Genomic DNA, 17,621 nt, shown 5'->3' with positions numbered 1-17,621 from the left:
CTCCGTAGGGCTTCACCTCTCTCAATATTTCCCCAACCGGCGCACCGCATCAGGTTTCCCTCTCGCTACTGTTACTCGTCCACGTGCCACCTACGACGAAAAAAAGATTTCGCCACCCGGTTCACAACATCGAGAATACTTCTCGCTGCGCCTGTAGCTATCGCCAGTCACATGCCACCCAGTCCACTCCAGTCTCCCAGCGCACCACATCCATCACGCCTTTCGCTGTGGCTACCGCCACCACTCAATGTGCGCACCCGCTCCCGTGTACACAGTAAAATATTTGCCGATAAATTAAGCCCCGTTCTTTACGCGTCGCATCCGCCAGCTAAAACAACACGGAGGGTGGGGGGGCGATGATGATGATGATGACAGAGGAGAGAGGGGGGTGCGAGACATCTCTCCACGTACCACAAGTGCTGTGCAAACAGAGCGCTAAGACCGGCGACCTCTCGGCGCTGCTGGATATCTCTGTAATCCACGGCGCGGATTGCAAACACGCGGGCGGCACGAGGCGCTGTGCGCTGGAGTGGCGGCATTAGCGGGTTTGGTCGCGCGACGTCAAGGGCACGAGTTTGTATCCACGTCGAGGTCGACTTGGGTGATACGTCATGACGACCGTCGCTTCTGGCCCCAGTGTATAAAGTGGAAGCGGTACCCCGGTCACCCGATTCGACCGTGAGTGTTTAGTTCTCAGCGGGGTACAGGCGCGGCCCTGCAAGCGCCTGCTCGCGCTACTGCTGGTGGGAAGGCCTCCGCTAGAGGGGGGGGCGCTGAAGAGCTCCCCCGCCGAGACGGTGTTTGGCCTACTCTTCCCACGCTGGCCAGACGCGTTGTTAGAAGAGGTGGGAGTGCTCACACGTTAAGCCACCAGACGCGCCCTGCCGATCTACATTTGTGGACAGAAGCGGCGGTGGTGGGATGGGGGGGAGATTTGAAAAACTCGCCCCACGCTGCCGCGCCGGGAGATAAGGTCACTCGTTGACTCGCACGCACGAACAGACACCCTGACAAATGACGCTGCTCTCTGCGCTTGTGAACTTGGCTCAATCCCGGCCGTGAGCACGATGCGCCACGCGTGAGCGCGTCGCGTCGCACGTGAGCGCGATGCGCCGCACGTGAGCGCGATGCGTCGCACGTGAGCGCGTCGCACGTGAGCGCGTCGCGTCGCACGTGAGCGCCATGCGCCGCACGTGAGCGCGATGCGCCACGTGAGCGCGTCGCACGTGAGTGCGTCGCGTCGCACGTGAGCGCCATGCGCCGCACGTGAGCGCGATGCGTCGCACGTGAGCGCGTCGCACGTGAGCGCGTCGCGTCGCACGTGAGCGCCATGCGCCGCACGTGAGCGCGATGCGCCACGTGAGCGCGTCGCACGTGAGCGCGTCACGTCGCACGTGAGCGCCATGCGCCGCACGTGAGCGCGATGCGCCACGTGAGCGCGTCGCACGTGAGCGCGTCGCGTCGCACGTGAGCGCGTCGCGTCGCACGTGAGCACCATGCGCCGCACGTGAGCACCATGCGCCGCACGTGAGCGCGTCGCGTCGCACGTGAGCGCGTCGCACGTGAGCGCGCGGCACGCAGGTGGCGAGGTCGCAGCCGGGGCCCGCGGGTCCTGGCGACACGCTGCGCTCGGGGTGGAGGGGGCGGGTGCCGTGCGCTCACTCGCTCCCCGGGATGTCCGGATGGGCTCCTCGAGCCGTGACCACGCGCGGGATACAAATCGGGGAGAGTTTGGCGGAGATTTATTTCGCGAAAATGTGAGCGTGGCTGACAACAGATGAGACGAGGCGACGTGTCCAGGGATGTTTGGTTCAGCCCGCCATAGTAGCGCTCTACTGACCACTCTCCCTGCACTCTCTCCCTGCAACTCTCTCTCACTCTGTACTCTCTCCACACTCCCCCCTATACGGTCTCACTGCACTCTCCCCCCTACACTCACGCGCTTTCCCCACACTCTCTCGTCGAATTCTCTCCACCCAGTGTCCTCTGGACTCTCAGCTAATGCTCTCTCTACAAACACACTCTCTCCACACTCTCCCTGTACTCTCTCTCACACACACTCTCTCCACACTCTCTCCACACTCTCACACACACTCTCTCCACACTCTAACACACTCTCACACACTCTCACATACCCTCACACTCTCTACAAACACTCTCTCTCTCTCCACACTCTTCCTGTACTCTCTCTCACACACACTCTCCAAACACACTCTCCCCACACTCTCCCTGTACTCTCTCTCTCTGACACACACACTGCCTACACGATCACTGTCCACTGAGTGTTACATTCACACAAATACACTACCAATCCCCGCACACAACAACAGGCAATCGCCTTTCGTCACCACGGTGCTTGTGCCATGCTAGGTGCATTTTAAATCCTAAACACAAAACAAAGACACAGATTCCCCATATAGCCTTTAGCGGGCGGTTGGCCACCACCACCCCGCCACCACCTAATAGCAGCTCGCTGTCACAGTCTGTGCGGGGCTACACGGGGGAGCTTTGTCTGTGCCTGCGGGAGCCCCCCTCGGTGTTGGACGTTGCCAGGGCGCGGCGCGACTCGTGGGCAGCGGAGCGCGGCGCACACCAGGAGAGTGAAGAGTGAGGAGTCAGGAGTTCTCTCCCTGCACTCTCCCTGCACTCTCCCTGCACTCTCCCTGCACTCTCCACGAACTCTCTCCTTCTCTCCACAACATCTCCGCAAGCGCACGCTCTCCCTGCGCTCTCCTTCCCCACTTGTTCGGAGCAGCGCCGCGAGATTTGAAGCTCTCCCGCGCCGAGGAGTCGGGGAGGCAGGGTTTGGGATCGTTTCGGAGGAGGAGAGGTGGTGAGGGAAGGAAGAGGTGGCGAAGGAGGAGGAGGAGATCGTGGGAGGAGGAGTGAGAAGTAGTCAGATGAGGAGGTAGAAGAGGGGGTGGAGGATGAAAGAGTTGGCGGAGCAGGAGGAGGGATGGTGTGGCGAAGGAGGATGACGAGATGCGAGTAGGAGTAGAATGAGGAGGGAATAGAAAGCGGAGTTGGAGGGGGGGGGGAGCCCCCCCCCCCCGGCCCCCCGCGGCGTGGCGAGTCTGGACTCGCTGTGAACGCGGCGTCATCACGGAGCGAACTCAGAGGACGACGCCACTCGCCCCCCCCCCCTCCCTCTGAGCGCGTGCGTCCAGCCGGGCCCTCAAGGAACACGGCCGCAGTGTTCGGCAGCCAAGCGAGGACAAGGGGCGACGCGAGCTGCATAACACGAGTGCGTGTGTGTCTGTGTGTGTGTGTCTGTGTGTGTGTGTGGCTGTGTGTCTGTGTGTGTGTGTGTCTGTGTGTCTGTGTGTGTGTGTGCGCGTGTGTGTGCGTCTGTGTGTGTGCGTGTGTCTGTGTGTGCGTGTGTGTGTGTGCGTGTGTGTCTGTGTGTGTGCGTCTGTGTGTGTGCGTGTGTGTCTGTGTGTGTGCGTGTGTGTGTCTTTGTATATCTGCGTGTGTGTGTGCGTGTGTGTGTCTGTATATCTGCGTGTGTGTCTGTGTGTGTGCGTGTGTGTGTCTTTGTATATCTGCGTGTGTGTGTGCGTATGTGTGTCTGTATATCAGCGTGTGTGTGTGTGTGCGTGTGTGTCTGTGTGTATATATGCGTGTGTGTGTGTGTGCGTGTGTGTCTGTGTGTATATCTGCGTGTGTGTGTGTGCGTGTGTGTCTGTGTGTATATCTGCGTGTGTGTGTGTGCGTGTGTGTCTGTGTGTATATCTGCGTGTGTGTATATCTCCGTGTATGTGTATATCTGCGTGTGTGTGTATATCTGCGTGTGTGTGTGTGGACGTGTGTGTCTTTGTATATCTGCGTATCTGCGTGTCTGCGTGTGTGTGTAGTGTGTGGAGCGGTGGTTAACGCGTTGCGCTACGAACCTGGCGGCCCGAGTTCGATTCCCGCTCACGGTCAACACCGCTGACGATTATCTGAATCGGTCTGGGGCCTCCCCTAGGTCGACTCAGCCTCAAATGAGTACCTGGTATGCGGTGTGTAAACATCGCCACCGGGGAGACAAAGGCGGCCGGGCGTGGTGCTGGCCACCAACCCCATCGTGTGCCGTGCCGGCCTTCATAGGTGCTCGCTAACAGCACTTGCCCCAACAATCTATTAAGGCTATACGGGGGATATTTTTTTCGTATATCTGTGTGTACGTGTCTGTGTGTGTCTGTATATCTGCTGTGCGCGTGTGTGTGCGTGTGTGTCTGTGTGTATATCTGCGTGTGTGTGCGTCCGTGTGCGTGTGTGTGTGCGTGTGTGTGGGTGCGTCCGTGTGCGTCTGTGTGTCTGTGTGCGCGTGGAGGTCCGGTCACGCTCTCTAAATGAAAACAAGCGAATTCGCATTTCTAAAAACGGAAATAGATTTATCTGATGTGTATATATATGTTTGTCTGGCCGTTGCTGTTATTCCTTGCAGTTGTTTAGATCTCGAGTTATACGCGGAATGAGGGCCGCGTGTATCGATAAATCCATCACCGGGGCCGGGAGGTCCCTCGCTCTCCTCTGCTGTTCCACAAGAGCTGTGACCCCCCCCCCCCACGTGATCATTTCTCGCCGTGTAATTAGCCGATTCTCGCCTCGATCGCTCGGACAGCGCAGAACACGCGGCTCGATTGAAGGAGGCGCTGAGACTCGGCGCTTGAGATGCGCGGAGGGCACGAGATGGAGTGATGGAGTGATGGGAGAGGAGATGGAGTGATGGGGTGATGGTGGGAGAGATAGAACGATGGGATGCGAGACGCGGGGGAGAGAGAGGGAGCGGGGAGATGAGCTGGAGCAGAGGCGAGGGGAAGAGAGAGTGCGTGGTAGTGGTGTGTGTGTGTGGGGGGGGTGTATGATGAAGATGTATTCCTAAGACCTGGGCCCCCTAATACACCATCGCTGCATCACCACAAACCCCCCCCCCCTCTTCACCCCCCACCCCAACACGCGAGGCTGATTCACAGTCTGCGCCTGCCGCGCGCGCCGCGCATTCGCGTTACGTCAACAGTTCTAAAACAAAGACACAGCTAACCCGTTTAGCGCGCGTATATACTGCTGGGGCAAGAGCTGTTAGCGAGCACCTATTAAGGCCGGAGTATTAACACGCGAGAGGAGGTTTGCGTGGCCAGGACCGGGTATTCATTTGAGGCTGAGTTGACCTAGGTGAGGCCCATGACCGGTTCAGATAATCGTCACTGGTGGTGGCCGCGAGGGGAAATCGAACTCGGGTCGCGGGGTTCGTCGAGCAGTGCGGTAACCGCTACACTACCGCTCCCCACTAACGCACACACAAAGACACAACCAAAGATCCCCTGTATAGCCTTAACAGACTGTTGGGCAAGTGCTGTCAGCGAGCACCTATGAAGGCCGAAACGGTACACGAGGCGGTTGGGTGGCCAGCACCACGCCCGACCGCCTTTGTCTCCCCAGTGGCGATGTTTACACACCGCACCAAGTACTCATTTGTGGCTGAGTCGACCTAGGGGAGGCCCAGAACCGGTTCAGATACTCGTCACTGGTGTTGACCGTGAGCGGAAATCGAACTCGGGTCGCCGGGTTCATAGCGCAGGGCGCTAACCGCTACACTACCGCTCCCCACTACGCACACAGGCACAGACACACACAGGCACACACTCTTACACACACTCAGAAGCAAGCGCACAGACACACACTCAGAGGCACACACGCACACTCACGAGGGCACATTCACACGCGCACATGCACACGCGCACATGCACACAACAACAGCAATGGGGAGACAAAGGCGGCTGGGCATACGTGAATCTGTATAAGAGGCATTGGGCACTCGCTCGCAGCAGCAGTCCTCTCTACCAGAGCACATCTGTGGGCATAAGCGGTCTCCGTGAGAGACAGCGAGACGTGCCTTTGCCTCTGTGTTCAATTACTGATGGCGATGATGGTGATGATGATGATCATTATTTATCACAGTTGTAATGCATCACTGGCAGCTGAGGCTATTGATACCCAATTATTTATAATCGCGTCCGGAGACCGTGTCTTCGATCATCCGCCATTCACTCTCGCCCGGGATTGTGCACGATGCTGCTGCTGCTGATGATGATGATGCTGCTGCTGTTGCTGCTGATGATGCTGCTGATGATGCTGCTGATGATGATGTTGCTGCTGCTGATGGTCATATGGACGATGATTGCTATAACTGCTGCTAATAATTAGAGTAATGATGCTACTACTGCTGATGCTGCGAATTATGATGCTACTGCTGCTGATGCTGCGAATTATGATGCTACTGCTGCGGTGAAAAATGCAGATGCAAAACATGATGATGTTACTGCTGCTTGTGGTGATGATGCTAATGATGCTACTCGTAATGATGATGTTGCTGATGATGCTGATGATGCTGCTGCTGCTTGCCAGTCGCGATTACGCACTGGTAATAGGATTGACAGAGCCAGGCGAGGCTGGTGAGGATCCACCCCGCCCCGCCCCTCACCCCCTGCCCCACCACCCATCCATCACCCCCCCCCCCCACGCTGCTCGTGGCGCCGAAGCTGCCACCACGACCCGAGTGATATCAGCTCCACGATTCACTGGCCGCGAACGCAGTGGCCGCTGTCAAAGTCAAGAAGCCACCGCGGCCAACGCAGCCGATGCCATCACGGCCCCGATATCGCTCCCTTCCCTCTGCCAGACAATCCAGCCGCTGGACAGACGGCAGACGGACACTCGGTCACCTCCAGGGGCTTTGCTCTGAGACCCGCCGACATCCCTTCCCACCGCCACCCATCCCCGCGGTGGCTTCGGCCCTTCCGTGCGCTCGCCTCCTAAAGCCCTCACCAACACCGCCGCGGCCGCCAGCAGAGCTTAATTCGAGCCGGGTCTGTTCGGCACGCCACGTCCAGTATACATGTCCCCTCGGCCGTGGCTGACAGCCTCGCGTCCGTCTGCTCTAAGCTCCCAGCGATCCGGAAAATATTCATTGAGATAATAAGCCGTGCAGGAATGTGACACACACACAGACAGAGAAAGATCCCACGTAGAGCCTGACCAGACTGACACGCACGGAAGCAGATGCACGCACACACTGTGTACACAAATAGCAAGATCCCCCGTCTAGCCTACATGAAGTGCTGAGGCAAGTGCTGTTAGCGGGCACCTATGAAGGCCGGCACGGCACACGAACAGATGGGTGGCCCAGCGCCACGCTCGACCACCTTTGTCTCCCCAGTGACGGTGTTTTACACATTGCACCAGGTATACATTTGAGGCCGAGTTGACCTAGGGGATGTCCAGGACACACACCCATCCGAATTGCCACACACGCGCCCGACTGGGAGGAAGGTTGAGTGAGTGAGCCTCAATTAGTGAGCTGATTAGTAAGCGGATGGCGTCGGTGAATAAGCCAACCAAGCCTTGAAGGGCAGTGTGGCACTGTGTGTGTGCATGCACGTGTGTGTGTGTCTACACCCAGCACGTGTGTGTGTCTACACCCAGCACGTGTGTGTGTGTGTCTACATCCAGCTCGTGTGTGTGTCTACACCCAGCACGTGTGTGTGTCTGTCTACACCTAGCACGTGTATGTGTGTCTACACCTAGCACATGTGTGTGTGTCTCCACCCAGCACGTGTGTGTCTACACCCAGCTCGTGTGTGTGTGTGTCTACACCCAGCACGTGTGTGTGTCTACACCCAGCTCGTGTGTGTGTGTGTACGTGTACATGCATACCTTGCAGGTGTGTGTGTGTACGTGCTCATGTCCACGTGTGTATGAATGCACGTGCTTATGCATGGATATGGATGCATGGATATGAGCACGGAGGCACCCAGCACGTGTGTGTGTATGCGTGCTCATGTTTATCCACAGCTGGATGAGATCAAAGCGAAGAAATAGATGCAGGCATGTGCGCATGTGTACGTGTATGAAGGAGTGATCATAAGACATTATCGCTCTACTTCTGCATCGGACCAAAGTGAGAAAATATATGTTTGTGTGTGTCTCGGTCTGTGTGTAATATGTTGTGCGTGTGTGTGAACGTGTACCTGCTGTATCTGAGTGCTATGCTGTACGCGAAACTGCTGCTCGCTTTCTACCGACAGCCTCGTGACGGCAGCCCGCGTGTCCCCTCGAACCCGGCTATGCGGGCAGACACGCGGCGGCGCGCGCGTTATTGATAATCACCCGTAATGAACAATTACGCGATCCGCGTCAACCTCCCCACGTGCCAATTAAGGATGTCCGGACCAATCATCTCGAGACAAACAGGAGGGCCGCTAAATAAATGATGGAATTTTGTTTATTAATGAGAAGATAAAATCTCAGCAAACGACATCTATTATAGATACAAACAGCACGTGATTATCAGCCTTGATCGATCCACTGCTGGAACATTCTCCCTCCTCCCCTCTCCCAGAGCCGCTGCTGCCATCTCTCCCGGGCTCGCCATGCAGCAATACATCGAGTGCCGTTTGCCCAAACTTCACAACATTGTCCAGCTCGGGTTGGTTGAGAGGCGCGCCCCAAGACCGCTTCAGATATCAAGCGCCACTGCTGTTGGTGGCCGGGAATCGAACTCGGGAGGTCCGGGAGAATATTGATATTGCGATGCGCTCACCACTGTGGCCCCCCTCCTCCTCCTCCTTCCCCCCTCTACCCCCCCGCGCCCCTCCCCATCAATGTGATCTTGCACACTCCGTGCAATGTGTGCAGCCGTGTGGGTCAATCGCGGTGAAGGCCGCACCGCTGGCACTGCCCCGTGGTCTCGCGCACTCCGCGCACGCACTCGGCGAACGCGGCCACGGCAATTGAACCTTCAGGGTCAATTGTCGTCGGTGCTGAGAAGCGGCGACGAAGAGAACCCACGAGTCAACGTTTCGCTTCTGAGAAGCCAATCGGCCACCACCACCAGCTCCATCTCCTCCTTCACGCAAGCCTGGGCTACTGCAGCCGCCTCGCTCGCCCTCACTCTCTCATTCTCTCTCTCTCTCTCTGCCCTCTCCCAACACCATCAGTTTTGAGCAATCCACTGCTGGATCGAGACCTCCCCAAAGCCGTCATCGCCATCTCTCACAGGCTTGCTCTCAAATCTCATTACCACCATCGCCTCCATCATCACAGCCACCACCGACACAGCCCCTACCATCACCATCGCGACCACCGCCCCTACCATCACTACCACCACCAACCCCACCACCAACCCCAAACCCACTACCATCGCCAGCCGGCGTTAGATCTTCCCATTGTTACGCAGGTGACACGAATATATGTTTAACTTCTTTCGCACCGTACGTGGCCAACCACTCTCTCAGGCTCATCGCCACCACGACCACCAACCACCAGGGCCCTTCAACTTCACCCGGGTCCCGGCCCACCACGTCCAGGGTGCCTCTCGCTGCGGACGTGACTACCTCTCGTCAAGTGCCACCTGCTTCGAACCGACCAGCTGTGCTGAAAAAGAATCCCTTGGATGGAGCAACCCACCTGGCACCCGCAGTGCGAGCAGACACCACGCCGGATGCCCTCTCAGGCGCGTTACCTCCCCCTGGATGCCACGCCGCCCTGAGTCTCGTCCCGCAGCAACTGCAATCCTCGTATATGCGCTTGGGTTTTTCCCCAAGCTTTATGGTTTATTCCCGCCTGAGACGGGTGATGTACTTCGACAAGGGAGCTGGACAGACTGTCCCAAGCAGGACTCTCGCGCAAATAGATGTCATAGACTCGGCGAGACTCCTCTGTGTAGATCAGGACCGCTGTTGTAATCGATGGCTCTGTGAAGTTAATAGCATAAAGTAGGTCACGTGAAGAAGAGGAGATTACATTGAACTCCATTCTCCCCACAGTGACCTCCCCTTGTAACTCATTCCCGCACTCACACAATCGCTACATCACTCGCTCCCTCGCTCGCTCACTCACTCATTCACCTGCTCTGCCTGCTCTCTAAATCTCTCATCGCTCTCACGAACTCATTCACTCCATTGTATTAATTTACTCAATTCACCCACTCATCTCTTCACTCGCTCAGTTGCTCCCTTACCCAGTCACTCGCTCGCTCACTCTTCTCCAGACTCATTCATTCCTTCAGACTCGCTGTCCTTCCTCAATCAAGTCACTCCTCGCTCGATCGCTCGTTTCCTCCCTCACTCGCTCCTTCTACAACCCACTCACTCACGACCGCGAGCACTCGAATGCTCTTTTCATTCACTCACCCACCGCGTGCATCACAGCCATGAGTGAGGACGATGATGGCGATGATAGTGGTTGTTGTCGTGGTGGAAGTGGTGAGAATGGCGAGTGTGATGTGACTTATACCCCGCACCTCGGGCAGTGTCTCAGCCAGCATCCTCGCTCTCCCCTCACTCTCCCCTCGCTCTCTCCCCCTCCTCCTTGACTCCCTACGCCTCCACTATTTTAATGAGCGCCCCGTGATTTATTACAGAGCGCGTGGATCCGCCTCATCCAGTCTAGGAATCTCATCCCGACCCCACCTCCACCCCCAATACATTACATCAACAATAGTAGTGACATCAACAATAATAACAACACAGAAGTAGTAATAACAACAATAATAATCAGTTACAATGCCCTCCACTGCTCACCCACGAAGGTCTCATTGTGTCTCAGACTCTCTTTCAGGAGGGTCCTGCTCAGGGCTTGAGTTCTCTCACAATATTCTCCCGGAACGCTGCTCTTCGGCTGACTTGGGAGTCGGCATTATCGGCGTAAGGCACTACCACTAGAGTACAACATGCACGCTTATCCACAATTATCCTGTGTTATTGTGCCCCATAATCCCATGAACAGGTTTATACAGTGTGTGTGTATGAGAACAAAATAAGGCGAGATGGATGTGTCGTGGCTAAAATAAAATAATTCCAAAGGCTGAAATGAAACGCAGCTCCTGTTGCATGGCGATGTTTGACCAATCAACGCGGCAGCGCTCCGCGTGGGAGGAGCGTGGAGAGCCGTGCCCGTGCGCTGGAACTGTGTCCACGTGGGTATCACAGGTGCCACAGGCTGCGGGGTCACGTGGCGGGCAACACAGGGCAGTGCATCATGAAAACAAAACCACAACCCCACATTGATGACTAGAGTGGTGAAGTATGGTCAGACCACGTGATCGCACTGCGTGGGGAGGCGGCCTTCACCCTGCAGTGGATTGACACAGGGGCTGTCATGGTTTACACTGGACATCTGTGAAATAGAGCTTTACAGCTCATCGGATTCCTCCAGTTTACATATTCCGGGTATTTTATATCACTACTACAACCCCTTGGTAGCGGTGCTTCAGCGGTGATCCCGTGACCCTAGTTCGATTCCCTGCCACAGCGAACATCAGTGTCGAGCGACACCGCACACACACACAACCCCGGCAGTGCCGTCCCCTCCCCACCACGCTTCACCAACCTGCACTAGACCAGCGTGGTGAAGTATGGTCAAACCACCAAATCGTCCAATGCGATCGATCGACACGGCGTAGGCGAGAGTATGACCTCATCCAGCAGTGGACTGGCACGGGATGGGGGGGTGAGTCTTGGCTGGGGATGCCGGCGTGTGAAGCGGAGCAGCTGCTTACAAATCGTGCCAGTTGCGGGGGGAGAGAGCGAGGGGGGTGGGGGGGGGCTGCGTCGGTGTTGAGTGTCGGAATGGTTGCGGCTGGCTGCTGCTCGGCACGCGGCGCGCTGTTAATATTTAAAGGCGAGGCATGGAAATCGTCTCGCTCGGACTGACTGGGCCACTTGGTGGCGGAGGTTTCTGCGGTTCGAATCCTCGCGGCTCCTCCTGGTTAACGCCGTAGACGTTACGTCGTGTTGTTAGCGCCCTGGGCTATACGTCGTGTTGTTAACGCCGTGTTGTTAACTTCGTGAGCGTTACGTCGTGTTGTTAACGCCGTGGGCTATACGTCGTGTTGTTAACGCCGTGTTGTTAACTTCGTGTTGTTAACTTCGTGTTGTTAACGCCGTGTTGTTAGAGCCGTGGGCATCGTTACAGGGACGTTCTTCGGGAATAAGAGAGATGGGCCCGCTGTGTGCACAGGCGTCAGTGTCCAAATATTTTACAAATTTGATTGAGAAAACAAATAGACAGGAAATTACCAAGTGGGGTATAAAGACCACAGAGCAGCGTCGTCCCCTTCTGTGAAGCTCCTGCAGAGCGTGCCGGCAAGTCGAGAACTCCTTCCCCTGCCTGATGATAGCGACTTGGGATATGCGACTTGGGAGAATACCAAAATGAGCGAACTATCTGAAAAAAGTTAACTTTGTGTGAGAGTGTGTGAGAGTGTGTGTGAGATTGTGTGTGAGATTGTGTGTGAGAGTGTGTGAGAGAGTGTGAGAGTGTGTGGGAGAGTGTGTGAGTGCGATAGTGTGTGTGAGTGTGTGTGTGTGAGAGTGTGTGTGAGAGTGTGTGAGTGTGAGAGTGTGTGAGAGTGTGTGTGAGTGTGTGAGTGTGAGAGTGCGAGTGAGAGTGTGTGTGAGTGTGTGTGTGAGTCTGATTCTGTTGTTTGGGGGAGCGGTGGGGCAGAGGTTCGCCTCCCAGGCACGGCTCACATCGCAGTGTCAAGGTCCATGCGGCGCCCTAGAACCCCGTGACGAGCGCTGTGATGCTGTTGCGTTGGCAGCGGTACGCAATCAACAACAACAACAGCAGCAACACATTCGCCAATAACAACAATGTGCCCTTCAAAGGAAAACGAGTCACAGTACATGATCATTATAAAATATTATGGCCATTCTTGGCAGCGCCGAGACTGACCTGTCTATGTGCTGTGTAGAAGGGCCACTGCCCGAAACAACCTTAATAGGTGCTCGCTAACAGCACTTGCCCCAACAGCCCGTGTAGGCTACACAGAACGGGGGGGAGGGGGGGGGTCACGTGAGGCCGAGTCAATGGAAACCAACTCGAGCCATGAGACGGCTCCGAGTGGCAGCCAGAGCCAAACACGCGCTGATGAGACCCACACTGTGGTGGTGGTGGTGATGGTGGTGGGGGTGGTGGTGGTGGTGGTGGGGGTGGTGGGGGTGGTGGTGGTGGTGATGGTGGGGGTGGTGGTGGCCGTGGTGGTGGTGGTGGGGGTGGTGGTGGTGGTGGTGATGGTGGTGGCCGTGGTGGTGGGGGTGGTGGTGGTGGGGGTGGTGGTGATGGTGGTGGCCGTGGTGGTGGGGGTGGGGGTGGTAGTGGGGGTGGTGGGGGTGGTGGTGGTGGGGGTGGTGGTGGTGGTGGTGCAGTAGTTAGGACGCTGCTACTGGATAGTTGGGAGGCAGTCGCCCTCCAACAACAACGGAGGGCAGAGGAGCGACGCCTCACAACAACGGGCGGAGCGCCGGGTGGCTAAGGCACAGCAAGTTGGCACAGTAGGGGGCACAGGTGGTGCATCAGCCAATCATCTCAGTCGACCTGTGGCACCTGGGTCTGCCCTGTGACCTCCTGCCAGCGGGCGTTCGACACTTCACGTGGCCTCAACGTGCACCTAGCCTGGCACAAGCGCCGTGGTGACGTCACCGCCACTTAGTGGCGAATGGCGGCTGTTGTTGCAGTAGTTAGGCGACTGTGATCTAAGACGCGCAGGCCAACTTAGTTCGACACGAGGCCAGGGCTCACGCTGAGTGGCGAGTGCCCTCTCTGAGCTGGTCACGACCCAACCCCAATTTGCCTTCACCGACCCGTACTGACCAGCGTGGTGAAGTATGGTCAAACAACCCCCAATAGCCGTACACAGCATGGAGAGGCCTCGAAACACGTGGCGTGACAAAGTGCTGTAACTATCATATATAAGACGCACGTGTTCCTGCCGTGTGTTAAAGGGAAGGTTTTACTCCGATAGTTGGCAGTGTGTGTGTGTGAGAGATATGGAGACCAAATCTGTGTAACTCTATTGACGCAGGACACAAGTATTGGGTGCGTCTTACTTTCTGGAGCGTCTTACAATCCGAAGAATACGGGAATTTAAAAAAGGGGGGGGGGTGAGGGGGGGTCTCTGAGACCCCGTGTAAGGAAGGAGTCTCCTTCCCGGAGCCCGTATCGTGGTTGGGAAGGGGAGTTGGAATCTGTAGGATCAACTCTCCAGATTTACCGCGCTCTGCATTCTTGTGCAAAAGAAAATGCAAGCAACAAGTTGCACGTGGCGACCAGTTGCACGTGGCGACCAGTTGCACGTGGCGACCAGTTGCACGTGGCGACCAGTTGCACGTCGAGCAATTGTTAAGCATCTGTTAGCTGCTCTGCACGTGCCACATGAGAGAGAGAGAGAGAGATGGTGGACTTCACTCCACGATTCCTCCAGCCATGTGGAGGACTTCGTCTCTACCAGACAGTGACCGTCTCGGCTCATCCACCACCAGCACCACCACACTGCAGTGTCACACAACTCACTCGCCCACACACTCAGCCACCCACTCACCCAACTCACTCACCCAACTCACTCACCCACCCACTCAGCCACCCACTCACACAACTCACTCGCCCACCCACTCAGCCACCCACTCACCCAACTCACTCACCCACCCACTCAGCCACCCACTCACACAACTCACTCACCCACCCACTCAGCCACCCACTCACACAACTCACTCGCCCACCCACTCAGCCACCCACTCACCCAACTCACTCACCCACCCACTCAGCCACCCACTCACACAACTCACTCGCCCACCCACTCAGCCACCCACTCACCCAACTCACTCACCCACCCACTCAGCCACCCACTCACACAACTCACTCGCCCACCCACTCAGCCACCCACACACCCAACTCACTCGCCCACCCACTCAGCCACCCACTCACCCAACTCACTCACCCACCCACTCAGCCACCCACTCACACAACTCACTCGCCCACCCACTCAGCCACCCACACACCCAACTCACTCGCCCACCCACTCAGCCACCCACTCACCCAACTCACTCACCCACCCACCCACTCAGCCACCCACTCACACAACTCACTCGCCCACCCACTCAGCCACCCACTCAGCCACCCACTCACCCAACTCACTCACCCACCCACTCAGCCACCCACTCACACAACTCACTCGCCCACCCACTCAGCCACCCACTCACACAACTCACTCGCCCACCCACTCAGCCACCCACTCACCCAACTCACTCACCCACCCACTCAGCCACCCACTCACACAACTCACTCGCCCACCCACTCAGCCACCCACACACCCAACTCCCACACTGCAGGTCACAACAAACAAGCAACAAAGATCCCCCATATAGCCGTAACAGACTTTTGGGGCAAGTGCTGTTAGCGAGCACCTATGAAGGCCGGTACGTCACACGAGGTAGGTGGCCAAAACGACGCCCGGCCGCCTTTGTCTCCCCAGCGGCGATGCTTGCACGTCGCACCCACTCAGCCGCCCCACTCGCCACACTGCAGATCACCTCCCTTCTCTTTCTGCATCTCCATTCCCACTACTCCGCTCTGCAATTCCCTCCTCGCATCGCCATCTCTGTCCCCAAGTTCGTATACTAATGATAAACTCGCTCGATTCCACACACGCGTTAACTCTGATCGAGAGACACGTCCCGCGAGCCGCGTGGCGCTTCAGGCCTGAGCTGAGCACCAATCCCCTGTAAGCAGCATGAGTTCGACGTACAATGTTGCATGCCATGCGGTCAGTAACAAACTGCACCGTTTAAAGTAGTTACTCTATGTAGTATGAACATATGATGCAACATCACCACCATCGTCACCATCACCATTATCACCACCATCACCACCATCGCTATCATCATCACCACCATCACCACCATCGCTATCATCATCACCACCATCACAACCATCGCCATCATCACCACTATCGCCATCATCGCCACCATCGCATGACGTGGAACCCCGCGACTCACGGCTCAGTGCGGCTGCGGCGGAGATGACCGGGATGAGGATCAGGGGGATGAGGGGGGGCAGGGGTGGCAGCCTCCACCCCGTCCACCGGAGGGTCCCGTGGGGGGCGCGGGACCCCCTCGCTGACCCCAAGACCCCGGCTGTCCCCTCCATGCAGACGCGGGGGCCGCGAGCAGCGCCAGGGGCCCTCGGAGTGGAGGGGAGCGACTTCTCACATGGCCCGCCTGGTGGTGACGCGCGCACACGTGGGGCGAGAACACAGGCGGACAGACAGACGGACGGATGATGGACGGACTTGTAGATGATGGACGGACAGGCAATGGAAGGACAGAGAGCGCTGAACGAACGGACACGCGGATAGACACGCGGGATGGACACGAGGGGAGAGGCAATCGGGAAGATATTAAGAGAGACGGAGGGATCGATGGATGGGCGGATGTGGTTGTGACGGTTAATGGATCCGTGCAGCACTGATGGGGCCTTCGTCTACCTGAATGGGATGCACAAGACAAAGATCCTCCGTGTAGCCTGAACAGGGACACGTGCTGTTAACGAGAAGCACCTATGAAGGCCGGCACGGCACACGAGGGGGTGGGTGGCCAGCACCACGCCGGGCCGCCTTTGTCTCCCCAGTGGCGATGTTTACACACCACACCAGGTACTAATTTGAGGCTGAGTCGACCTAGTGGAGGCCCAGGACCTGTTCAGGTACTCGTCACTGGTGTTGGCCGTGAGCGGGAATCGAACTCGGGTCGGCGGGTTCGTAGCGCAGCGTAGCGCGAACCACTGCACCACCGCTCCCTCTATTCAGTCTAGTGCACACATGCACACATTCACACACGTAGCATAACATATAGACACACACCACCTACATACACACATACAAGCAGACACACATACAAATCACATTCACACAAACACCGACACGACGTACATTCACACATGGACACGCACTGACACACACACATTTTCTCACACGTACACACATTCTCTCACACGTACACACAGGATACAGACACATGCAGGGGCAGGCAGCATGCTCCCGCACAGAACACACACACCGACACACACACCGACACACGCATGGCCCATGCAGACTACATCTCTCTATCCCGCACGCTCTCGCACTGTACCTGTGCGCGGCACGAATCGGCACCACCACCACCACCACGCTCTCTCGTCCCTCTCCTCCTCCGCCTCCAACGATTACATCTCGTCTGGCACCACCCGCTCCCTCCCTCTCCCTGCCTCCCTCTCTCGCCACTCTCTCGCTCACTCGCCCCCCTCTCCCCCGCCTCCTCCCCCCGTGCCGCTGCTGCTCCCCCCGAGTCCGGCTTGGCCACGACGCTCGCGATGCCGCGAGTCTCCCGTGCGCCTCCCTCGCCACCACCACCACCACGACTACGACGCTGCTGCTGATGATGCTGCTGATGCTGCTGCTGATGCTGCTGACCAGGCATGGGGAGGGGATGAGCTGAGAGCCGTGCGTTGGTTCACAAGGCACCCGCAGCCCCTACCACCACCACCAGCACCACACGCTCCTATCACGACCGTCCAGTGCAGAGCGGGCGATGTTTCTCGCGTCTCTCCCCCCACCGCCTCGGTGCAGCGACGAGATGGGGTGGGCAATGAGGGTGACGAGGAGGAGCGGGGTAGACCCGAGCGAGCGCCTCAGTTCATCTCTCCTCTACACAGTCTCTCCATCTCTCTCCATCTCTCGCTCTCTCATCCTCCCGGCTCGCTCGCTCTTGCGCGCACACGCGCGCACGTACAGGCGACCCCCCCAATCCCGCTCCGTTCCCTCT

The 17,621-nt window shown here is 57.4% G+C and overlaps 1 protein-coding gene across 6 annotated transcripts in view; it reads right to left on the bottom strand.

Annotated features, from left to right (window-relative positions):
• The window catches only part of LOC144933945 (uncharacterized), a 55,625-nt gene extending 38,507 nt beyond the window's left edge, over positions 1 to 17,118 (bottom strand). For 5 of the 6 annotated variants that reach the window (XM_078859287.1, XM_078859282.1, XM_078859283.1 and 2 more), the window contains exons 1-2: positions 16,950 to 17,118; positions 15,819 to 16,040 (exon numbers count right to left, since the gene is read on the bottom strand). In XM_078859287.1, coding sequence (XP_078715413.1) covers positions 15,819 to 15,969 — 151 coding nt within the window. In that variant the 5' untranslated portion in view covers positions 15,970 to 16,040; positions 16,950 to 17,118. The remainder of the gene's footprint in view (positions 1 to 15,818; positions 16,041 to 16,949) is intronic. The other variant, XM_078859284.1, reaches the window with a different exon arrangement.
• Between the last annotated feature and the right edge of the window lie 503 nt (positions 17,119 to 17,621).

Source organism: Lampetra fluviatilis, chromosome 8, assembly GCF_964198595.1.
Source record: "Lampetra fluviatilis chromosome 8, kcLamFluv1.1, whole genome shotgun sequence".
Taxonomy (NCBI): Eukaryota; Metazoa; Chordata; class Hyperoartia; order Petromyzontiformes; family Petromyzontidae; genus Lampetra; species Lampetra fluviatilis.
The sequence above is the reverse complement of the archived record's forward strand: the minus strand, read 5'-3'. Positions and strand labels throughout refer to the sequence as shown.